The sequence below is a fragment of the Drosophila navojoa genome, chromosome X, assembly GCF_054131105.1.
Source record: "Drosophila navojoa isolate 15081-1374.11 chromosome X, UAZ_NAV_1.0, whole genome shotgun sequence".
Lineage (NCBI taxonomy): Eukaryota > Metazoa > Arthropoda > Insecta > Diptera > Drosophilidae > Drosophila > Drosophila navojoa.
Window position 1 is genome coordinate 31,712,777 of NC_142895.1, and position 26,523 is coordinate 31,739,299.

Consider the following 26,523-nt stretch of genomic DNA (forward strand, 5'->3'; position numbering starts at 1 on the left):
TTTGATGGTGTTTAGTTTTGAATTGGTCTTTATTCTTCTGAGCCTGGGTTTATAAACCCAGACTGATGCATATTTTTAACCCTTAAGTCTAGTGTGTCTGTTGCTGAGTGTGTAAGGCTCAGCATAGGGCTATTACATATTCTTATCTTATCGCTGAGTTTTTAAGACTCCGTGGTGGTCTAATTTATATTCTTATCCTATCGCTAAATTTGCAAGGCTCAGCGGTCGTCTAATCTGACTCTGGGGTTGCAAAGGTTAGTCTTCATTTGTCTATTTATAGAGTCCGTACATGTGACCCTTATTTTTTCACAGCGCACTATCTGCAAGTCGTTGAGTGCGTCGGAGGCATGTATACGATCCTCATATGTTTATGCCTGAATAGCAATTGTTAAATGCTTTCTGTAAAAAGGTACCAACAATTACACTCACACATTCACAATCTAGTATTTAACATTGGTTTCAATTCATTCATTTTCCATATTCACAATTTTGTATATTTCTATTGAATCGCCCACAGAACAATTGAAAAGTTAAATTAAATAAAAGCGAACTTTTTGACCATAGGCAATCGTCTTAACGTTAAATGACTTGGTAATTACTAAGATATAAAAGTTCCACATATGACTTAATTAGACTGGTATACCAGTGCGATCCTTAAGCTTGCCAAGAACATTCACATGTACTTTTGAAAATCCGCTAGATTTTGCACCTTGCGTTTCGACATTGTCAATAAGCAGGTGGCCTGCAGCAGACACACCATCGAAAGATGCAGAGGACATTGGTGACGAGTGCTTTGAGTCATCCATATGCAAAGATTGCTGAGTACTGGTGTCAAGTGAGGGCACCAGATCATCGCTGTTCGGCCTTATTTGAGTGGATGAAGGAGCGTAGGCAGACTGCAACTTATCGATCTCATCATCAATAGCTTTAAACTGCCAACTCCAATTTGCACGATAAAGGAATGGCCGATGATCGAATCGATTGTCATCGGGACTATAGATTTCGGCATGTACTGAAGGTGTCAGTACAGTCATTTTATGTCGGTTTATTGCGTAGCAGCGGAAAAAGTGTTTTACTTTTTCAGCTACTTCTTTAGGTGTTAAATCGCTTTTCCATGTAGACACTAGCCTGCAGAACATGCTGTAGGGACCGCAAAAAAATTGTTTGCGCAAACGACCATATTCGCTCAATTCGGAATAGCTCATTCCCATATCTTCTTCATCTGTTTGCAATAGCTGCCCATTCTCCAACAACGGTTCCAACTCGGCTGTCGGCGGAGCGTCAATTATAGATTCCAGCGCAGTAAGACTGTATCTTTAATAAATCAATCAAATGTGGTTGTTAATATTGCAATAATTTGAAGTTATTTACTTTATATAAATGTGCTTACTTTTTTTTTGCATAAGACAGAAATCTTAATAGATCTGTCTTGGATATGCCACCAATGGGATTAATATCCGCTGAGGAACAATCATATTTTGTTAGATAGCCACGCAACGATTCATCAACATTAGATGAGCCTAGAACAAGCAAACCACCAGGTCTGTTGCGAACCCAAAGCATTAATTGAGCAAATATATAAGCCAACACCATGCGTATACGGGACTGAATATTTTGTAAGGCCAGATTTTGCCGAGCGCAACCGCCTTGCGTGCGAAAAACTGGTGTCAATCCTGTTACTGCATTAAAAATCCCCAGCAGCGCGTTTACTGCCAAATCGATGCTTATCTCAATATGATAGCTGCCAATTTGGTTAGCCAGTTGAGCAGCACGACGTCGCGTTTCCTTGCTACTGTTGACACTTCCCATGTAACATGTGACTAAAAGTCTATTACATAGCGCTGCTGCATTAATGGGGGTATAATCAGAATCAGCAAGTATTTTGCGTATATCATAGAGCACTTGCGCATCGCCATGTTGAACCGCCTGTACTATTTGCCTGCACATGGAATAAACTATTGTTGCTGAACTACTGGAGTCAACACCTCCACTAAGTGGTAAAAAAAAACCACCCTGACCCGAACGTCGTAGATAATCCCAAAGCCAACAAGCTGGCCCCAATGCGATTTCTTCCTCTGGCGAGGAATACGTAAAGTGCAATGCTGGCGTTGGTGTCTTAAATATATCGTTATGTGTAGACATCTCAAAGTCGCAGCGTATTCGAGGATAGACTACTGCTCCAGCCGCTGACGAACAGCGTGACCTGAGACTAACACGGTAGGCACGAATTTCCTCCAGATCAATGGTGGCCAAGGTTACTTCAACATCTTGTAGTGCAAATTGCTTTCCCCGCGCCAAAATTTCACCATTAAGTGCTATGGCAGAGCAACCATTAAAATAAACTCTTTGGCCATCGCAGCCCCGTAAGTTACTGAAAAGATAGGCACCTCCTGCCTTAAAGCTTGCGTTGCAAATGAGATCGTTGGTTATGTGTGCTTTACGAAGCTCCATATAGCTTCCAGAGCCGTTAACTATTATCTCAACACCCGAAAGTGACATCTCTATATGTTTGCTACGAACATTCCATAGCTCTTCACATATCTCATACCCGATACACGTTTCGGGGGTAGCAATTACTGCATCACCAAAAGGCACCGTTTCTTGACCAGTGTGTTCTTTAATAAGGTGAGGCAGCAAGTATTCCTCCGTTTTCTGCGCTTTCGTCCAGGCAGTAAACCAGCGGGACTCGCGATAGTTGCCATCGTCGCACATTGCCATCTTAGGACGGATTAACAAAAGTTTACGATTAAAAAATGCGATCCGGCAATTGTAAGCAACATTCTGATGCATCACTGGCATGCCCACATCCACTAGCATATTTTCGCTGTAAATCAAACAAAAAAATCAACAACATCCGCAAAGAAATTAGAGATGTGAATTGTTAACGCTAACCAAAACGGGGACATCATGATTTCTAGGAATGTCTCCCAGGAGTGGAGAAAAGTATCTGGTTCACGAAAATGATCTTCGCAGCTGTACCCACTGTCAAGAGTTAATAAAATATTATATAATATATTTTATAATGCCAAAAGTTCTTTCCTATGTACCTACCATACCTCCAGTTCTGGACCAGTTCGATAACTGGCGCCCATATCCTTAGCCTCCAGTATGGACTGCAAAATTCTAGCCATGTTACCCTCGAAGTCCAGAGCCCATTGGTTCAGCGTAGTTACCGCCACAGTTATTTTGCGTCCCATTTTTTGTCGAAATACTGCAACCAAAGACAGATGTAATTCCTTTAATTGATTTTCAAATAAATTCACAGAGTTATAAAATCTATTTGTTATTGCTATTTGTGTTGCCATTGATTCTGTTCAAGTTATTGATTAAACAAAGTCAGGTGTTGACGTCACATAAGTAAGGGTTGACGAAACCGAAAATTTTTAATATATAAGCCATTTCACTGTGCACAATTGCGGCAAAGCTAGAAGCAAACTTTTTTGCATTCCAACTGAGAACTCTATAGTACCTTTTATATAATTTATTTTCATTCATATCTACCAATATGCACATATGACTTTACATCAAATATCCAGAAACTACATAAAACACAAGTAAAAGTTAAATTGTAGTAATATTGAAATTGTATATATGTAACGGCATACAAAAAAATATATACATTATATCTACACACATAACCTTAAATCCTTAGGTCCAATATGACACATAGATCTAATTTCTTTTAAATATTCGATAACGCGCTCTGTTTCGATGGTATTGACAAAAAAATAGAGTCTGTTTATAGATAGATACCCTATTCTATGTGCTTACTTTTTTTTATCAAAAGAACTTCAAAAACCTAAGTTGTTATTGTTAAAAAAGCTTGGTGTGCCAATAATTAAACTCGTCACTGTATAAATTTTTCTAAAAAAAATTGTAATTTCAATAATGAATCAAGTTTGCTTTTCCTTTTTGTATGTTTTTCTTTTTTTTTTTTATTTATTTATTTATTTTCATTTTTTTTTTTTTTTTGAGCAGGCCGAGACGTTAATTTCGTTCAGTACATATACACAATACAGAAGCAGACAGCATAGTTTGATTTGAGCACGAGAAAATCTGGTTGAAATTATCACTTATTTAAACGTTAAACAAAATTTGTGCGCAAAGCGTTTAACATTTTTCACTTACATCTAACATTCACATACAGGAAGCGTATTGATTATTAGGCAATCACTGTGGATTCTAGGCGCAAATAGTGCAGCATGCAGAAGTTCGCCAGGGACAATTGGGTGGCAAGGGAAGCGCATGAAAACATTGAAACCCAACATCAGAAACAATGTGATGGTAAGTCCGATTTTCAGCATTAAAATCATGACATCGATAGTCGACAGTAAATATTAAAAGCGTTCATTATAATCTTTTGGTGATTTCGAATATCAATCGGAGTTTATAACATACAATAGCTTGAAGTGAAAAGATTATATTGCCGTATGAGCTCAAACCATTTCGTTGCTATTAAAACAAGAGACTTAACCCATTGAAAATGGGAAATCAGAGTATAATGGTTTTATTAAAATTATCTCACAGGCAGAAAGATATATGTATTTTATACAATTGGTTTTTGTTGTAATTCACCCCCACCCCTACATCCACCCCCTCACCGTCACCTTTGTAAAATGCGTATTTCAAATACTAGAGACTTGTGCTTTGGCATATCGCACGCACTTTGATGTTATAATAACGACCTGAAAGTTTCATGAGCATAGTTCATCAACAAGAAAAGTTGTTAAGGAATTAAGTTTCCATAGTAAGCCCACATTGCAGCCAATGCGGGTTTTTTGCATCCCTACGTTTTTTATACCCTGAACCCATTGAAAATGGGAAATCAGGGTATAATGTTTTTGTGAAAAAGTATGTAACAGGCAGAAGGAATCATCGCAGACCCCATAAAGAATATATATTCTTGATCAGCACGACGAGCTGAGGCGATATAGCCCTGTCCGTCTGTCCGTCCGTCCGTCCGTATGAACGCCGAGATCTCAGAAGATATAACAGCTAGATAGAAATTTTGAAATTTTGTGTGCGTACTCGTGTCTACCATACGCAGTACGAGTTTGCTTTATTTTTTCGATAACTCATCCGATAACTTTTTTATCGAGAATAATCGAAAAATTGATTTTGTTTTTTGAGCCTCATCGGAGTACTATTAGACGTGGAGACTTCAGATTTATTGTGTATATACATATGATGAATACAAACATTTTGTAATCAACAGATTTTGGATACCACGCCCCCTTCGCCCCCAATTTGTAAAAAACGTATTTCAAGTACTAGAGACTTGTGCTTTGGAATGTACACATATTAGCCATATAATTACGCCCTGAAAATGTCATTAAGATCGTGTGTTTACAAAAGAAGTTATTCACCAAGTAAATTCTCATACCATTGCCCACACTGCAGCGCAGCCCAAGCGCCGTCACTGCTTTTTGCGCAGTTAGCAGAGCGCGGGCGCGTGAGGGTGGATGCATAAAATGTATGTGTGCGTGCATAAAAAAAGTGCAGATTGATAAGAATATCAGCTTGGAGGGTTCAGGGTATCTCCTAGTCGAGCAGTCTCGACTAGAGTCTTCTTACTTGTTTGTGTATGATTGTGTGTGTTTCTTGTGTAAGCAGAAAGACTCGAACAATTTTTGGGAAATATGAATTCTTTGAAGGGTTTAAGAGATTTCGTAGTCGAGCAGTCTCGACTGCAAAAGCTTTTTTAAACATGTATGATGAGATCTCGCATTATTCTGGTAAAAGACTACAGCTTTTCAATCATTTCGGACCTCTTCTGTTTGTCCAGCTGATCACTGTGAGATCCTTTTTTTATTTATGAGTATCAGTCTTTAAAGTCGTTTAAGCTAGTTCATTTTTTTTTTAGACCATGATCTCTTTCGCTTTTCACTGTTTTAAACAACTCACTTTTTATTGCCAGTAACAATGCCCATAAAGAATGCATCATTTCCTTCACGTTTGATAAGAGAATCATAATTGTTAATGCAACAAAAAAATTTCATTCAGTAAGAAAATGGCGAGCCCATATGTCAAGCTTCGAAATTAAACCTAGACGTAAAAAATTGTGAACGACAGCTGTTCTAGAAATTGAAATTTTCAGTGAACTATCGAATATCAGCCGTGGCTGTAAAAGTCTTGGAGATACAGTTATATCCGGGTTGCCACGCCCCCCATGGGCGTATATATATCCGCCATAGCTCGTGATCTTGGGTGGTCAATGCAGATCTACATTCCAAATTTCCGATTTCTAGCTTTCCAACTAAAAGTTTGCGTTCATACGGACAGACGGACGGACAAGACGGACAGTGCACAAAACCAATATGCTAATTCACTTTCTTGAATGAGTATAATTATGAGCTAGCTTAACAAGTGAAGCGCTGGCTGCTTAGGCCTTCGGTTTGGACTAGTTGTGTTATTAATAACGTACAACACACGAAGTGCGTGCCTTTTTATAGGAATATGTGCGGCTGTGTATAAATAGAAATATGGTATAAATCAAATTTACATCGTGCCTTCTGGCCAAACATTCCATCACAGTATTTTTACTTGCTTTTCTGCAGATAAAATAACGAACATATAAGCAATGCCAATGAAAAGTGAACATTGACGGATATATAGCGTTTACTGACTACATGTTACCTTGGCTGTCACGGCAACTTGCCAAATTAGAAAATACATAGATTTTGTGATCATTGCTGCTTGGTGACATAATGCAATGCTCGAACGATTTGTTGCCGCTGACAAATTTAATGACACATGCTTGGAATGTGTCCAACAGCGGAAACAAGTTCTAGTACACGTACACTAGTTACTCTATATTTTCCTCAATTCTTCATATTATCATTATTATTAAAAACTATATAAGATCTTATTACACTGATTACACACAAAACAAGTAAGACGACTCTAGTCGAGACTGCTCGACTACGAGGTAACCTGAACCCTTTGAGCAACTGATATTTGTAATAATTATTCACACATGGTAATGTGGGCGTGCTATGGGAACTTAATTGTTTCATACATTAATTTGTTGATGGACTATGCCCATGAAATATTCAGATCGTGATTGTAACATTAAAGTGCGTTTACGTGCCGAAGTCGCTAGTATTTGAAATACTACCTTTACAAATATGACGGTGAGGGGGTGGACATAGAAATATCGAAATTGTGTAATATGTATCTTAATATATAATTAAAATTTTGAGACTCTAGGTTAAAAGACGTAGGAGAATAGTTTTATAACTAATTTTCGATAATGTTTTTGTTCGATAACAAAATAATGGGAAAAGTTATCGATTTGTTGAAATTAAATCGATATGAATGCTATAAATACGGACAGACGGACAGGGCCCAATCAACTCAGCTCGGCACCCTGATCAAGAATATATACACTTTATGGGGACTGTATCGCCTCCTTCTGCCTGTTATATACATTTCAAACCAATATACCCTGATTTCCCATTTTCAATGGTTTCAGGGTATAATAAGTAAGAACGTTGAAATCGAGCGTTAACGACTGCGGAATACTCATACACATCCCATCAGCAATTTAGTAGCTAAGTTTTTCTCTCACACTGCACTATGGGTAAAAAGTCGATTTTTTTGGCATTAATTGTAAATGAAGAGCTAGGAACTTGAAATTTTAGGAATATATTATTAATATTAAAAAGGAAATTCGGATTTTTTTTTTTTACAATTGGGCGTGGCATTCAAATTTTGCGCCCCTTTTACATATTATATTAAATTAAAAATCATTACCTGTGGGCTCAAATTATTTTTAATAACTTTTTTGTACACTTTTAGCAACTTTAAATTATATTTTTATTATATTTCATTCAACTGCAAGCAAATATTAATATTTGAAGACTCTTAGGGATATATAAAATATATGCGATATAATTTTAAACTGAATAGTCTTCATTTTCTTCATCTAATTCAAAATTTAACTCTAAATTTTTATCATCTATGTTTTGATCTTCATTTTCCTCATCCTCATCCTCATTTTCGTCTTCATTTTCTTCTTCAACTAAGGTTGGCTCCATGAAGCCTTCAAATGTTGCTGGTAATTGAAAATTGGGATCTTCCAAAAGTTCAATAACTTCTTTTGGGATTTTTTTTTTCTTGTTTTTCTTTTCGCGTTCTTTTAAACTGAGTGAAGAGAGAAGTGGATCAGATGAGTCTAAAGCCCTATTAAATATATCAGTTAAATTCTCTAATCGGCTACATTTCCTGGCGTGAGATTTCCTATCATTTCTATACAGCTTGTTCCGGGATTCAGACGCGTTTTCTCCTAATATGCCAACAGGAATTATGCAAGTACCCATAATTTGGTATCCATGCACCAAAATTTTGTGAACATCATTGATATTTCCACTTCCATTAGGCCTGGGTTTATCCACATGAAGACCCATTTCATCCCACAGCCTCCGCTTAATTTCTTGTTTACGCAATGATACCTTTTGTTTGTCGACATCCTTAACACGCCATTTTTTAATTTGGATTCTGTACGATATTTTCAATACAAACTTAAGGAATCGAATCCAAGCATGCAGAGGGCTAACTCCATATTGCAAATTTGTAGAAGAAGTTCTAAAAATTTCCGAAGTACCGAAGTACTTTCCAAAGTACCTTCACAATCAATTATCACCCTGCCTTCAAGCCACCTAGCATGATGCATTTTAAACCTTTCCAAATTCCGGTTGCACTTTGGCAGATGCTTCTTTATATACTCTACAAATTGCTTTACTCTTTTATCAATTAGATTATTAATATTTTCGCTAATATTATTGTTAATTTTTTCAATAATAAAGTTTTTACCGCGCCTTCTTGGCGGTTGTTGTTGGTCCATACCTCCACAAGCTCTGCACGACAAAACTCGTTTTTAACTGCAAAAACTAATTTTTTTCCAAAAGGAACAAAAAGGAGCAAACGAGGTTAATAGATTCCGAACCTGGACATAATACACAACAACTGTTATATCAAACCTCTGTGAAGTGGTGTGCTGCACAAAAGTAATACTCCACGGAACACAAGTACATTTGTTAATTTTTAGCTAAAAATACACACAGACAACACACTGGACAACTGGACAATAACACAATTACAATCAAAAAGTAATAGCAATAACTTATTGTACATACCATTAGGTACGTTTTCCATTATACACTTTTTTTTGTTTATGTTTACACAAAAGCTCCACTTTAATTGCAAGTTGAACAAAATTTCCCGCGCTTTTTATATATCAAACGCAACTATGCAACAGCTGACTTTGAGTATGTGTAAAATATTAATGGTAGTCGCTAAATTTAAAAAAAAATACTATTCAATCTAGTTGAAGTATATATATTCAATAAATAAAAGAAAATTTTAAATTGTAAACAAAATTTTTTTTGAATAAATGCCAAAAAAATCGACTTTTTACCCATAGTGCACTGTAGAAAATTCATTTTTGGCCAGTTTATAAAACAAGCTAACGATAACCTAACTGCAAAACTTGGATGCATACGCTCCAAAAACGAGAAAATTACAGGGTATTTTTCGATATGCCACTATGCCCCTAAAGAGGGGTAACAAAATTTTTTGGGAAATTAATAGAGGAAGTTACTAGTAACATAATCACATTTAGTACAGCTCAAAATTTAAATTTCGATATGTTTAAAAATATAAATGATATAATTATATTTAATTTCTTGTCCTGAATATTCATCAAAATACTACTGTGGTAACTGTAAATTGCCTCAAAGGTCATAGTGCTAATATACATACATATGTATGTATTTATTATTCATTCACATAAAGTGAATGAGTGCTACATGTATAATCATTTTTGTATCGGTATGCGAGCTTATCAACTCTTGTAAAGTAAGCAAACATAAATTGCGTGTTTTGGAGTCGAACCCGAGACTCCTCGATCGAGTGTCGTGCTGCTATCACCACAACTTTTCTTTTCGGAAGTCTAATGGCACAAAACGAAATCTATTTAAATTTTCAGCATCTACATATTCTATTGAATATTTGACAAATATATATATATATAAAAAAAAAAAAAAAAAAAAAAAAAAAAAAAAAAATCACTCAACTATACTGGCATCTAGCCTTCACAGGGGATTTTGAATTTGGAGTCGGTATCCAAAATATAACGAAAATCGAAATTATGTAAAGATCATCTCAATCTATATTATATATATGGAGACTCTAGCTTTAAAGATTTCGGAGATATAATTTTATATCTGATTTTCGATAAAGTTTTTAATTGATAAACAAATTACGGGATCAGTTATCGGACCTAGAAAAACAAATTTCAAGTCTCTAGCTTTTATATCTTCTGAGATCGACGCGTTCAAGCATACTGGCAGACGGACAGACAGACAAACGGTCAGGGCTGAATAAACTCAGCTCGTTGCTCTCATCAAGAATATATATACTTTGTGGGGTCTGCCACGCCTCCTTCCATTACCTGAACCTATTGAAAATGGCAAATCAGGGAATGCTCTAGTCCAAACTACTCAAATCGAAATCCCTGTACCATTTGAAGAACTAAAGTTGCAATTATTCTTCACCTCTTTTCCATACACAAACACGTACACAAAAAAAACAAGTAAGAAGACTCTAGTCGAGACTGCTCGACTAGGAGATAACCTGAACCCTCCAAGCTGATATTCTTATCATTCTGCCCTTTTTTTATGCACACACACATACATATATATGCATCCACCCTCACGCGCCCACGCTCTGCTAACTGCGCAAAGAGCAGTGACGGCGCTTGGGCTGCGCTGCAGTGTGGGCAATGGTATGAGAATTTACTTGGTGAATAACTTCTTTTGTAAACACACGATCTTAATGACATTTTCAGGGCGTAATTATATGGTCAAAATGTGTGTACATTCCAAAGCACAAGTCTCTAGTACTTGATATACGTTTTTTACAAATTGGGGGCGAAGGGGGCGTGGTATCCAAAATCCGTTGATTACAAAATGTATGTATGTTGTATTCATCCTATGTATATACACAGTAAATCTGAAGTCTCCACGTCTAATAGTACTCCGATGGGGCTCAAAAAACAAAATCAATTTTTCGATTATTCTCAATAAAAAAGTTATCGGATGAGTTATCGAAAAAATAAAGCAAACTCGTACTGCGTATGGTATACACGATATACACACAAAATTTCAGCTCTCTAGCTCTTATATCTTCTGAGATCTCGGCGTTCATACGGACGGACGGACGGACAGACTGACAGGGCTATATCGACTCAGCTCGTCGTGCTGATCAAGAATATATATACTTTATGGGGTCTGCGATGATTCCTTCTGCCTGTTACATACTTTTACACAAAAACATTATACCCTGATTTCCCATTTTCAATGGGTTCAGGGTACAAAAAAAGTAAGAAAGCTCTAGTCGAGACTGCTCGAGTACGAGATCCCCTGAACCCTACAAGCAACTGATATTTCAATAATAACACACACACACACGCATACAAACAAATACACGCACACACACATGCATACCAACAAACACACACACACACACACGCATATACAGGCGATTGCGCTTGGGTTGCGCTGCAGTGTTGGCGATATTTTGAGAACTTATTTGTTGAATAATTTAATTTCTAGACGTACGATCGTAATGAAACTTTCAGAACGTAATCATAATGATTGAATTGATGTGTATACCGAAGCACAAGTCTCTAGTATTTGATATACGACTTTTACAAAGATGAGGGTGAGGGAGTGGATTTAGGGGTGGGAGTAAATTTTAACAAAAACCGAAATTGTATAAAATGCATCTTAATATACATTTTGAATTTCTGACTCTAGCTTGAAAGATGTAGGAGATATATTTTTTTAATTGATTTTCAATAAGGTTTTTTATCGATAAAAAAGTATCGGAATGATTTCTCGTTTTTAAGTGATAAACTCGATATGCGCGCGCTATATACGGACATTTTAAAAAAAAAGTTGAAGTCTCTAGCTCTTATATCTTCTGAAATCGACGCGTTCATACATACGGACGGACGGACGGACAGACAGACGGACAGGGCCAAATTGACTCAGTTTGTTGCCCTCGTCAAGAATATATATACTTTGTGGGGTCTGCCACGCCTCCTTCTGCCTGTTACATACTTTTAACAAAACCATTGTACCCTGATGTGCGTCGATCTCAGAAGATATAAAAGCTAGAGAGCTGAAATTAGGCATGCACACTCGTGTATACCATACGCAGTACGAGTTTGACTTATTTTTTCGATAAATCATCCAATAACTTTTTTATCGAGAACAGTCGGAAAATTGCTTTGTCTTTTCAGCCTCAATTGAACAATTTTTGTCCTGGAAAGTTAAGATTTACTGTGTATATATATAAATGATAAATACAAACATTTTGTAATGAACAGATTTTGGATACCACGTACCCTTCGCCCCTAATCGTAATCTAGAAATTAAATCATTCAACAAATAATTTCGTATAATATAGCCCACACTGCCGCGCAGCCCAAGCGCAGTCGCTGCTTACTGCGCAGTTAGCAGGCGCGTTCTTATACGTGCGTGTGTATGTATACATTACATAAATTACGAACTTAAGACTTCAACTCTAAAGACGAAAAAGCTATTTATTATAACAGTATATATTATAACAGAAGATATTAATTATAATTTCGATTAGACTTTAAATCGATAAAATTTATGCAAAGAGAGCTATCATTCGAAAACGCTACACGGATCTACAAAAATGTTAAGTCGCATTAAGAGCGCTAAGCGCTAAGACGACTCAGTTCGTCGTTATAATCAAACATTTATATAAGGGATGAGCTACGCCACATGCTATGGTACAAAAATATTCTTGTATTCCGATTTTTGATGGAGTGCCCGACATTCATTTATGTATATGTTTATAAAAATGTAGAACTAATGGAAACGTTAAAGTATTTTCGACAAAAATGCCGTTCTCGACTAAACCTCTCTTACTTGCTGTTTGTCTCCTAAGCCCTGAACCCCCGTCCGTCCGTCCGTATGTATGAACGCGTCGATCTCAGATGATATAAGAGCTAGAGACGTGAAATTTTTTTCCTAGGTTCGTGTACATCACGCGAATATCCAATTTTTCCCTAAAAATCGATATCTATTCCAGAGCTCCCAAATTTTAAATGTAAAATTTTTGTTGTAATTTACCCCCACCCCTATATCCAATCCCATCACCTTAGTGCTTGCTTTGGCATATACACGCATTAATGTTATAATAACGACCTGTAAGTTTCATGAAGATAGTCCATCAACAAGAAGAGTTATTAAGCAATTAAATTTCCATATTGAGCCCACACTGAAGCCAATGCGTGTTTATGCTTGCATCCCCGTGTTTTTCTGCTCACGGGGATTTCGTAGTCGAGCAGTCTCGACTAGAGGTTTTTTACTTGTTCACCTTGATATTTTTACGTTTGATTAAAAGACAACAATGCCACGAAAACGCGAGAGGGCTAATTTGAGTCTTCGAACACACAAACCTAGAGGCATCCAAGATAGCAGATCACAAAGATCATCACAAAGAAAGGAGAATGGCGCAGTATGAGCCTGGTATTGAATATTACGCTCATCCCAAAGTGGCCATTGGTACATTGGACAAGGAATGCCCGCACTGCCATGCCCTTGAACTTCAAATTGTAAAGAAAAGTAAAACTCCCAGAAATTAAAACACCGCCGGAACCATTGCACGGCTTCCTAAGGTACTGATCTAGATTCTTCGCTGTTCTTGCAGTCAATTCGAAAATTCAACTCATGTTTTCAAATGACAACAAAAATGCAAATGGTGAACAACTCTACATTCCGTTATAAGAATGTACCGCATAACTTCTTTCTATTCCTAACTGGGTCAACAGTTTAATTTTTTAGCGGTGTATGACAAACTCAATATAATGACGACTACAGTTTATTTGGTATCGTTTGAATTGTACCGTAAATTGGTGGCAAGTTACCTTGCTACCCGCTACGAAAAACGATAGCGACTTGCTATTTTTTGTCTTTGTTTTTTCTTTCTTTTTTTTTTTTTCGTTACCGTATTAGCTGTTATGCGACGTCAACAACACAAAAGGGCTCATTTTATTTTCAGCAACGTGGCGAAACGCCGCAAAAGAGTGTTAACACCGCAAAAAGCGACTGAGCAGATGAGGCAGTTGTAAAAGAACAATAGCAAATAAATTGTATAGTCCAAGCAGTTCTTAGTCTGAGTGTAATTGACTAAGTACCAAAATAAACTATTTCAATATGAAATATATATTTCTTTACGTTTCATACACGTACATAAGTGAATGTTTTGAGTAATTTGAAGCAGCAATACTGGACCTATTCTTCCATATATACATATGTGTATAGATATATATATATAGAGTGAGCGTTACTATGGACTTCAACGCTGGTCGCGTGCAGTATTTGCAAGCTCAGTTATTTCCAATTTGCACACTAACAACATCCAGTGGAGGTAAAAATGTATACAAATATATATATGTAAATATATATAAAACTATAAATCAAAGATATCAGGTAAATACTCGAGTTTCAAAGTTAAACTATTTTTGTTGCTTTGCAATATTCGCTGATTTATGATCAAATATAATAATTAATTAATTATATATTTGATTTATAGTTTTAATTACTCTGTTTATTGTTGTGATATTTAATACTGAAACAGTCGAAGGCCGTGCCGTGGAATTATGTATAAAAGTACTATTTTTGAAATAGGTATAATAATACAAATACGACTTTCATTAAAAGAGTCATCAAAAAGTTCTGTCATCAGCATTATAAAATTGAACATTGAAAGATGCTATGAACCAATGTTAGCCATTTTTGAATTGTTCCGTTTTAGTATTCAAGAGCATCTTCGCTGAGCATGAAAGCTTTCGCGTTTTATAATTGCTAATCTGTAGGGATTACCTAAGCAATTAAATGTGGCTAGGGTATTTCTACATACTTCAACCCATTGAAGGTGTGAAATAAGGATATGTTTTTGTGAAAATGTATTCACACATACGGACAGATAGAAAGAATGATATAGAAATATTTTCTGAACATTATGTTATTTAACAATTAAGTTCCCATGGTAAGCCCACACCATACACTACATACGTGCGTATCGTCTGTGTGCATGTGGTGTTTCTTGCACAAGGAGAAAAGAAAGTAAAAATTATTGACAATACTAGATCTTTGAAGAGTTAAGGGGATCTCGTAGTCGAGCAGTCTTTGCTAGAGCTTTCTTAGTTGTCAACGCTGTCGTTGACACTATGGTTGTTATGACAACACGTTTTTACGCTTGTTTAGTAATTTCGTATAATTTATATTTGACTACTTGCAACTCTAACCGTTGCTGTGCTACATTATTATTAATATGTCGATCTTAAGCTCCTTAATCGATTACATACGGTAAAGCTACCTTTTGCGAAGTACTTGATATTTTCAAATAATTTTATGAAGATCATAAGCGCACTAGACTATTTCTCCTGTAGACTTGAAATTTTGTTGGTCTCCCTATATAGCACACATAGACTTAGTTAATTTCGATCAAATCGATTTGTTTTTAATGTTATCGATTGAAATAAAAATTCACTTCGAATATTCTACTTCTTTCGTCTTTAGGCCGACGTGTTGTGTGCATTATATACAATTCTGATTTGTATTATTAGGCAATATGTTAAATTCTTTAACATATTTATTAAATTTAAGTATATTCAATGAAATATGCAGATTTTAATGTTGTTTATAATCGACGAGCATGCTGTTGATCTTAAAAATGCTGATATTACTGAAACGGGATCACTAATATATATATATTTTTTTTTTTGTTATTAAATACAAGTTCATATAAGCACATACACCATACTAGTAGTAGTGCTGTTCGGTAAACTCAATATTCTGAAAATAATTTCTAACAAATATAGTGCTCAGCCGCACTGCTGTTTCTAGTCAGGCACTTAAACTAGAGAGTTTTTACTTGTTCATTAAAAGGATTTACAGAATAGGGTATAGTTGAGTCGGATACCCAAGGCTAAAAACACTTCTACTTGTTATTACAAATATTTTTATTGTATTCAATGTCTTTTTTTAATTGCGAGCCAAAAGTTTCTGCCGCGGAAAACGCAAAGCTTCGCAATATACGATTGTTTGGGAGGCTGAATACTATATAAAAGCTTTGCAGTCTATATTGTTGCTTCTGTTTTTGGTGCAAAAAATAATATTCACTGGTGTTGCCCATGCTATGTTTGGGTGCCGAGTGGCTAGCGGTCAGCTATTGGCGTCGACTGTGGCCCAATAAAAGACTTAGTCTAATTGGTCATTGGTTTTAGTCAAAAACAAATTGTGCGAGTAGCTACGACGGGCCACGACTGTAATAATAAAGTTTATCGGATAATCATACGAAGAAACTCGACTTTCATGAATAGAGAGCCGCTAAAATAATTATTAAAAGAATAGCTGTGACTAAATGGCATAACAACTAATGCTTCTTATACTATTTGAGGCTAGTCTATCTTGGTAACGATAGTTAAATTACACCAATATATAATTCAAATTAAATTTCACAAAATTTGACCAAAGAAATAAAAATCTCTTGGTACTTATGTGTTTCAAAACAAATAAACAAAATGTAAAAATAGATTTTTATTCATCTTTGGGTGAGATTTCACTGTGTTGAATCAAGAAAAATGTTTTCGGATGTATACATAAATATATATATATATATATATATATATATATATATATATATATATATATATATATATATATATATATATATATATATATATATATATATATATATATATGCCATATATATATACGAGATGTAGAAAATGCAGACTTGCACTATATATATATAATATATATATATATGTATATATATATATATATATATATATATATATATATATGTACATTTGTCAAGCAATTGTTTGACCTTCATACTTTTAGCGTCTTCAGGGTAAATAAAATTCAAGCTGATAGGTTTGCCACTCACGAATCGAAAACACAAGTGCGTAAAAGTATAGAACATAACAAGTAAGAACATTGCAGTTGGGCGTTATTCACACCCCATATGCAATTTAGTAGCTAAGTTTAACTATAATACTATAGAAAGTTCAGTTTTTCTCCATTTGCCACGCCCCTACTGGGCGTAGACATTTCATTTTTGGCCAGCTCATGGAACAAGCTAACCTAACCTAGCTGCAAAATTTGGATGCTTATGCTCCTAAAATGAATTTTTTTGCTGTATGTATTTTTTGATATGCCACACCCCTAATAAGGCGTCACAATATTATTTGGGGAATTGATAGAGGAGAGCGCTAGTAACTTAGCTATCAAAATTTGAAGCTTTTAGCTCTTATACTTTAAGTAATATAAACTTTTGCAGTTTGCCACACCCTTTGTGGGCGGACATATATCCTCCAAGACTTTTTTGGTCTTGGGAGGTCAGCCCGAGTATATATACCAAATTTGAAGTCTCTAGCATCAATAGTGGCCAAAATATAGTAGAATTTGAAAAATCACTATATCGTTAGGTCCAATTTTCCACGCCACTAAAAGGCGTAGACATATACTTTTTTCGGCAATCTTCATAGAATCATAACATTATCTCACGTGCAAAATTTGAAACTTCTATCTTAAAAACTCTAGGAGGTACAGTTTTATCCGATTTGCCACGCCCCTAATGGGCGTAGATATATCCGCTATAGACCGTGATCTTGGGTGGTCGATGTGGATGTGTATTCCAAGTTTCAACTTTCTGGCTCTTCAAATAATATGATTTCTGACATATCGGAAAAAGCATTTTCTTTCGTGAATGAGTATAACAACTAACAAAGCTCTAGTCGAGACTGCTCGAGTACGAGATCCCCTGAACCCTACAAGCAACTGATATTTCAATAATAACACACACACACACGCATACAAACAAATACACGCACACAAACACATGTACACACACACGCATACAAAGAAACACACGCATACAAACACACTCACATATACAGGCGATTGCGCTTGGGTTGCGTTGCAGTGTTGGCAATATTAGGAGAACTTATTTGTTGAATAATTTCATTTCTAGACGTACGATCGTAATAAAACTTTCAGAAAGTAATCATAATGTTGAAATGTATGTGTATACCGAAGCACAAGTATTTGATATACGACTTTTACAAAGATGAGGGTGAGGGGGTGAATTTAGGGGTGGGAGGTGAATTTTAACAAAAACCGAAACTGTCTAAAATATATCTTAATATACATTTTAAATTTGGAGACTCTAGCTTGAAAGATGTAGGAGATATAATTTTTTAAGTGATCTTCGATAAGGTTTTTTATCGATTAAAAAGTATCGGAATGAGTTATCGTTTTTTAGTGATAAACTCGATATGCGCGTGATATATACGGACATTTTAAAAAAAAGTTGAAGTCTCTAGCTTTTATATCTTCTGAAATCGACGCGTTCATACATACGGACGGACGGACGGACGGACAGACAGACGGACGGAGGGACGGACGGACAGACAGACGGACAGGGCCAAATCGACTCAGCTCGTCGCCCTGATCAAGAATATATATACTTTGTGGGGTCTGCCACGCCTCCTTCTGCCTGTCACATACATTTTAACAAAACCATTATACCCTGATTTCCCATTTTCAATGGGTTCAGGGTATAAAAAGTAACAAGTAAGACTGCTCTAGTCGAGAACGCTCAACTTTGAGATACCCTGCAAAGAACTGATATTTCGTTCGTTATGCACTTTTATACACGTATACAAAAACACATACGTCCAACAACTTTTCGTACTTGTAAACACGCGCTCTGCTAACTGCGCAGCTAACAACTATTATCTAGTAGTAGGATTATCTTCAAACTTTTAAATGTGATCATAATGTTCTTTTGTGTGTATATCTAAAGCACAAGTCCTGAGTACTTAAAATAAATGTTTTTTTAGTGGCAAAAAAGACGCGATATCCAAAATCTGTCAAATTCAGAATGTACATACATTCCCTGAATCCAATGAAAATGGTATATCAGGTAAAAAATTATATGGCAGACGCTGTAAAATATAATCGATATAGCCCTGTCCGTCCGTCTGGGGACTTCAGATTTACATACCTCTGAAGAATACAACAGATTTTGGAATTTACAGAATTTCGATATTCCACGCACCTTTGCTTGCAATTTGAAAAATTACAATAGACTTGTGCTATGGAACATACACACATTGACCAAACATTCTCGACCATATCACTCTTACTTGTTATGTCTCTAGCTTTTATGGATTACAAGTTATTTACATACTGGCTGACGTACCATTCGTTTCTGACATGTCTCCTTTTGCTTAACTTAAAACTATTAAACTTTGAAATTGCATTTTCAACGGTTAAAGGGTATAAACATTAAAAATCAAAGAGCTGAGTATTTTGATACCCTGAACACATTGAAAATTATAAATCGGGTATAAAGGTTATCATTAAATGAGATCGGGTATAATAGTTATTATTAAATGTTAAATTTATGTAAGAGGCAGAAGGAGGCGAGGCAGACCTCCATAAAGTATATCTATTCTTGATCAGGCCGACGAGCTGAGTCTATATAGTCGTGTCGGTCTGACCGTATGTTTGAGCGCGACGATCTCAGAAGATATAACAGCTGTAGACTTGAAATTGTTTCCTAGGTCCGTGAATACCACGCACATATCGAGTTTTTCTTCAAAAATAAAAAAATCAAAACATTATTAATTAATATGTGCGACATCTTACAAGCTAGTCATTAACTTTTAACTCTCATATGTACTTTTCGATTTTCGGTCAAACTTATACCCCACACCCAAAATTTGTAAGAGGCTTTTTACAAATAATATAGACCTGGGCTTTGGCAAGTTCGGAAAATGGTATGAAGATAGTCCATCCACAAGAAAACTTCTTAAACAATGAATTTCCCGTAGTATGTCAATGCGGCCAATGCGTGTTTATGCGTGCGTGCGTATGCCTGTGTATGTGCTTGCGTTCTTTCTCGTGTAAGCAGAAAGACGCGTAAGAATTGTTGAAAAAGCAGTTGCTCGATCTCGTATCGAGTAGTCTCGAGTAGAGCTTTCTTGCTTCTCCATATTGATTTTTTAATCCTATTATATTATTAGCTTCCCAAACCTATGCTTTGCCATGGCAACGAAAAACATGAAGTAAACAGACATTTTTCCGCTCCAGTTCGACAAGTTTTGAGCTTTCTGGTCGATTTGCACTAACTATTAACTATATATATATAACTATTCTCTTTTTTTCTGCACAGAACTCATTGAAAATGGGAAATCAGAGTATAATGGTTTTGCTGAAATGTATGTAACAGGCAGAAACAGCCGTGGCAGACCCCACAAAGAATATATATTCTTGATCAGGGCGACGAGCTGAAGCGATTTAGCCCTTCCGTCTGTCTGTCCGTTAGTATGTTTGAGTGCGTCGATCTCAGAAGACTAAGAGCTAGAGACTTAACATTTTTTTAATGTCCGTATATATAGCGCGGACATCGAGTTTATCTCAAACTCGATAACTCATCCCGTTATTTTTTATCGATTAAAACCCTTATCGAAAATCAGTTATAAAATTATATTCCAACATCTTTAAAACTATAATCTCAAAATTTTATATATATATTTAGACTAGCTGGCCCGGCAAACGTTGCATTGCCGAGGTAAAAAATTGTTGAAAGCTATGTTGTTCAGGTTGGGATACACTGATTAATTTATTAATCGGATTTTCATTCAAGCACCTTGTGGTAAACGACATTCTTTGTTTTTTGGTCAGGTGCAAGAACAAATAATGCGGATGGTTTGCCAACATGAGCATGCCACGTAAAATTGACCATGAGAAAAACACGCTTTTTCTAGATTGAGGCCACAAATAGTCAAAGATTAGCCCTGTGATTTGTTGATCGTCATGGCGAAGGCAAGACGAATCGGAAATTGAATTCGTTTAAACTCAAAGGGCATATCTGTTTGGATCATCGGAATCCTAGGAATAAGAACTTCATCTTTAAATTTTCCTTTGAATATCCACGCGTGAATCACATTGCTCATCTGTTTTCTTATCGCCAATTAAGGCCCTTCCATTGCACAGTTTTGGTTGGTTTAAATTTCTTAGCATGATAACTACCGAGCCAACCTTCAGTTGTAAATTGAATAATTAAATAATAATTTCATTTGGAAACAGGCATTGTATTTTTGAGTGTTCGCTAGAAAATGTCGCGATTCTAGAGTTTTGCCATAAAGCAGGGAACTCAATGGCTCTGGTGGCGGGACCACTAATGGCAATGTCACTTTACCACTAAGGTAGCACAAACCGGGCGTTTCACCAGCAAACTTCAATGCGCCACAATGCTCGCAAACAACGTCCATTGGACCAATGCAAACTAAACGATGCAAGCTGTAGTCAATGGTGCAATCATATCCGCCGGGAAAGATTAGATCTCCTAGGACGCGGCATTTTTATTAATAGTAATACTGAATATGCCCTCGTACAAAACCTCATTAAAAAAATCGAGAAAACAAATACCTGAACTTTCGAGATATTTAGCTTCTGTATGCACGCGTGTTATTTTTATCAAAGGAGCTTTTTTTATGAATAGTCAGGTTCGCCTGAGGCTGTGCCGTAGACTGACTGACTACATTTCTTTATTTACTTCTATACTATTGTATGATATGAGAGCAGGACCGAAAACTGTCACTGTTATCAAGCCTACTGAGTATAAATGGAACTTTGAATCTTCAGGGAAAAACCGCGGTTTTCAAGTATTCGTGAAATTTTTTCAGTATTTTTAAGATCTGCTATCCTACTCGTAGCAGAGACAAATCCAACAAATCAAAAACCATTAAAATTAGTCCAGCAGATCTCGAGTTATAAGTGTAGGAACACTTTTCACAACTCTCTTTTATATATAAAGAAATATATTTAATGCAATTTCGATTTTTATCAAAATTGTGGCCAAAGCGTTAGGGTGTAGTATTTCAAATATGCTTTTTAAAAATTTAGCAGTGAGAGGTGGAATAATATAGGGGTGAGGGTGAATTATAACAAAAATCTTAATTATGTATGTATAATATACACATCTTAGATCTTCTGAGATCGAGTTGTTCAAACAGACGGACATATGAAAATATGTATTCATTATTATTATTACTTTATAAAAGTTCGGTTAACATACTGTCATTAAAAGAGGATTTATTCAACAAAAACAATTCTTATTATATTCCTGCAGCCCAAGCGCAGTTGCTGCTGACTCAGACAGCAGAGCACTTGCTTATGTATGATAGCAATGAATAACAGTTCTTTGCAGAGTTCAAGGGATCTGGTAACAATACAGCCGACGAGTTGATGATACTTTTGTAATAACTTTCGGTACATAGGCTTTACAATTAGGTTGATTTAGATGCTCGTGTCTATTTATGCCAATTTCGAAATAAGAGAAAAAATGAATATTGTTATTTATTTATCTGCCCTTTTAGTAGGTTTTCTAGGTAACTTTCTTTCGAAGGGTCTTAAATCAAATCAATTAATTGTTAATACGGATGAAAAAACATTAAAGCCAATCGCACGATTGAAGGAACCTCGGGATTTATTCGCGCTGCCTAAGGATAAGGACAATGATTGCTCACAGCAGGCCCCCAGATGGCCGGTAGAATGCCAGGTGAGAAAATATATATATATATGTATTTATATACATATAATATAATATAGTATATATAATATACATGTACTGCAATTAATTAATTGTATTTCTATATATGTCCGTATGTGTGAAGGAGTCGATCTGAGAATTTGTTTTTAAATGTCCGTATATATAGCGTGGATATCGAGTTTATTTCAAAATATCGATAGCTCATTGTTATCGATAAACCCATATCGAAAATCAGTTAGAAAATTTTATCTCCTACATCTTTGAAGCTATAATCTCCAAATTTTAAATTTATATTAAGATGCATTTTATACAATTTATGTTTTTGTTAAGAGATACCCCCACCCATATATCAACCCACACACCCTCATATTTGTATATTTGTAAAAGGCGTTTTTCGAATACTACAGACATGTGCTGTATGCATGCATATTTAATCATAATCTGAAAGTGTGTATGTGTGAGTGCGTGTATGCATGTGTAATGTTTACTGAAACATCAGTTGCTCGAAGCATTCAGGCGATCTCGTAGTCGAGCAGTCTCCACTAGAGCTTTCTCACTTGTTTTGTTTTGAAATTTGACAAGCACTAGACAAGAGGAAATTTGAGTCAAACAAAGGAGTCATCAGCACCAAATATGCCTACATTGCTGATATCCAGAAAACGTATTTTCCAATTAGATTATCGCTGCCTTCATAGGCAAACTTCTTTATATATCGAATACTAGTAGGCAAACATAACACAGTGAGAGGTTTAAATCATTTAACTTATTTCTCAGGTCATTGGAGAGCGAATTATACACATTCCTTATGTGCCAGTGCAACCCGAACCACTTAATGTGCCAACGGGCAATGAGCTAAAGCCGCGCCCAGTTGGTGAGGAAAACGGCATTGTTGTTTTTTCATACTGTCCTATAAGTGCTGTAAACTATGTGAGTACTACAATTTTACTTTTTGTGATAACAATAAATATGCACAGCTAGCACACTCACATTTAACAAACTTGGGAGGGCAGACATAAGATGGTGATTTCAACGAAAATTTTTTTGTTGGGATATTTTCATATTGTATTGAATTTTAACAATAATACAGGAAAGCACACGTACAAATATCAAGACAGAGGATAAGTCAAGTGAAGATTCAGATGACTCTTCGGATTCTAGGAATGAATTCATGTCTGTCAATCGGAGAATGACGCTACAATCGGGGAAAACACAGCTAAACAGTGTGTCTAAATTATTTAATAGATTGGATGATCGCTCTACGAGCAATTCTCAGGATGAAGATAATGATGACTACCATGGAAGTGTGGATGGTCAGGAGATTCGTGAGAAACCCGTTATTCAGAGTCTCAGTGATGCGAAGAAAAAACGGTTCGATACTACAACACTGCAGCATAACGCAGATGGAATGGTTAAGGGCGAAGATATTTGGAAGAGCAATAGTTCTGAGTATAAACCCGCTTCGCCGCATTACGTTCTCAGTCAGTTTGGCAAAAAAGTATCTAAAGCGATTATTAAAAAAATTATCGATTACGACGAAAAGCCATCGATTGGTACTAGCAGCCTAACCCCAGAAAAGGTACAGAATAAATATGCAGTTACCCCCTTCAAGCTTCCCAAAACCAATATTTCGCGCTTGGAAGTTGCTTTTCAAGGCGATTCACAGCAATCATTTCAAAAAGTTTCACATTCACGCAAAAGTAGCATGATGAGTGACACGGACGAAGACATAAACATCAGTGATGACTGCAGCATAGAAATGAATGACATTGTGAAGGACGACGTAATAAGTGGCTGCGATGGGAAAGTTGGTCGTTTAACCGGTGGCGCTGATAGGTGCCCCCCTACTAGCTCGAGCTCTGTATCGGATACAGAAACGCTAGTTGGGGAAGAAAGCATGTGCAGGCTTGCATGTAATAATCAATCAATATTAAAGTACAAATTAGACATCAGTACGAGTCGAAATCTCAATCTCAATCCATAAATTTTTAATTAATAGGGATAGAGCTTCAAACATTATTAGTACGCATACTTTTTAACTATTTCTAGCTTCTAATATCTAATATGTCCTTCGATTCTGTTGTTTTCACTGTCAAAAAATGCAATAGTAAATTTAATAATATATGTAGTCACATGGATATATAATATCATGTATTGCTTGAGTCTGAAGATTAAGCTCGTGCTGGAATCTAACTCCATTTAACTGAAGCGGAAATTGAAACATACTTTTTGCCCACAGCAGCACCGGATAAAATGCCTATGGATTTGCCTTTGGGTTCAGCACCGCTTTGTACGCGAGCCGTGACCATGGCTGCAGCAGTAGCAGCTGTGGCAAGGGGTCGTCGTCGAGGTTTTGAATCTATTCCGATTCTGGGCAGCAATATTGGGGTACCTCATATGAGTACTACCATTAACACTAGCACTTATGATCAAGCTAACGATAGACATAATCCTGAGTTTAATAATGTTAATGATCGGACAACCTTTCAATCTCAACATATTTCATATGATATTCCCCAAATGCAGTTCAGTCGCTCATCAGTGGGGGGCGCTAAATATGTGTCCAACTGTCATCCTATGAACGCCGAGGAGTACGAAAGTCTAGAATTTGAATCCCGCTTCGAATCAGGAAATTTGGCTAAAGCAGTGCAGATTACACCCACTTATTATGAGCTTTATCTACGCCCCGATCTCTATACAAGCCGATCGAAACAGTGGTTTTATTTTCGCGTTCGACACACCCGTCGTAACATGCTCTACCGGTTCTCTATTGTAAACTTAGTGAAGTCAGATAGCCTTTATAACGATGGCATGCAACCAGTTATGTACTCTACTTTAGGAGCAAAGGAAAAACACGAAGGTTGGAGAAGATGTGGTAACAACATATCCTATTATCGTAATGATGATGAGTAAGTATATATTCTAGTTATAAATTTCAAACTGTACTATTAAGATCTCTACGCAGAAGCAACAATAATACAAATGAAGAGGACGACGATAATTCGAGCTACACCTTGACTTTTACCATTGAGTTTGAGCATGATAATGATACAGTATTCTTTGCACATAGCTACCCGTACACATATAGTGACTTGCAGGTATGTAACAAAAATTATTTGTAGTAGTATTAAAAATCAACATAAAATTCCTTGTAGGATTATTTGATGGAAATACAGCGTCACCCTGTCAAATCAAAATTTTGTAAGCTGCGACTACTCTGCCGCACACTAGCAGGCAATAATGTGTATTATCTGACTGTTACTGCGCCATCTAATAATGAGGATACAATGCGGGTAAACGGTTATAAATAGCTAAGCTAGCTAAAAGGCTCAAATTTATTTTTAAAGCAGCGAAAAAAATCTATTGTTGTATCGGCACGCGTACATCCCAGCGAGACGCCATCATCATGGATGATGAAGGGTCTGATGGATTTCATAACAGGAGATTCAACAGTAGCAAAGCGTCTACGTCACAAATTTATATTTAAACTAGTACCGATGCTAAATCCAGATGGTGTAATAGTTGGTAACACTCGGAACTCTTTAACTGGAAAGGACTTAAATCGACAGTATCGAACTGTTATTAGAGAAACTTATCCATCTATTTGGTATACAAAAGCGATGATAAGAAGGTAGCTAGCTTACCCTCAAAAAATGTTGATATTTAGTTCATCCCATCCTTAGACTGATAGAAGAATGTGGAGTGGCCATGTACTGTGATATGCACGCTCATTCACGCAAGCATAACATATTTATTTATGGCTGTGAAAACAAACGCAATCCCGAAAAGCGGCTTACTGAGCAAGTCTTTCCGTTAATGCTGCACAAAAACAGCGCCGATCGAGTATGTCAT

The 26,523-nt window shown here is 36.2% G+C and overlaps 2 protein-coding genes across 7 annotated transcripts in view; one reads left to right on the plus strand and one right to left on the minus strand.

Moving 5' to 3' along the window:
• The window catches only part of Nadsyn (NAD synthetase), a 32,461-nt gene continuing 5,938 nt past the window's right edge, over nucleotides 1-26,523 (minus strand). Inside the window, exons 2-5 of one of the 2 annotated variants that reach the window (XM_089264636.1) lie at nucleotides 3,052-3,211; nucleotides 2,893-2,982; nucleotides 1,391-2,824; nucleotides 1-1,314 (exon numbers count right to left, since the gene is read on the minus strand). In XM_089264636.1, the coding sequence (XP_089120762.1) occupies nucleotides 630-1,314; nucleotides 1,391-2,824; nucleotides 2,893-2,982; nucleotides 3,052-3,197 (2,355 nt within the window). In that variant the 5' untranslated portion in view covers nucleotides 3,198-3,211 and the 3' untranslated portion in view covers nucleotides 1-629. Of the gene's footprint in view, nucleotides 1,315-1,390; nucleotides 2,825-2,892; nucleotides 2,983-3,051; nucleotides 3,212-26,523 lie in introns of those variants that run through there. The other variant, XM_089264637.1, reaches the window with a different exon arrangement.
• The window catches only part of Nna1 (Nna1 carboxypeptidase), a 28,188-nt gene continuing 5,630 nt past the window's right edge, over nucleotides 3,966-26,523 (plus strand). For 3 of the 5 annotated variants that reach the window (XM_089264584.1, XM_089264585.1, XM_089264586.1), the window contains exons 1-9: nucleotides 3,966-4,284; nucleotides 22,502-22,683; nucleotides 23,449-23,601; nucleotides 23,762-24,584; nucleotides 24,911-25,580; nucleotides 25,637-25,769; nucleotides 25,827-25,964; nucleotides 26,022-26,302; nucleotides 26,355-26,514. In XM_089264584.1, the coding sequence (XP_089120710.1) occupies nucleotides 4,203-4,284; nucleotides 22,502-22,683; nucleotides 23,449-23,601; nucleotides 23,762-24,584; nucleotides 24,911-25,580; nucleotides 25,637-25,769; nucleotides 25,827-25,964; nucleotides 26,022-26,302; nucleotides 26,355-26,514 (2,622 nt within the window). In that variant the 5' untranslated portion in view covers nucleotides 3,966-4,202. Of the gene's footprint in view, nucleotides 4,285-14,382; nucleotides 14,470-22,501; nucleotides 22,684-23,448; nucleotides 23,602-23,761; nucleotides 24,585-24,910; nucleotides 25,581-25,636; nucleotides 25,770-25,826; nucleotides 25,965-26,021; nucleotides 26,303-26,354; nucleotides 26,515-26,523 lie in introns of those variants that run through there. The other 2 variants (XM_089264588.1, XM_089264587.1) reach the window with 2 other exon arrangements.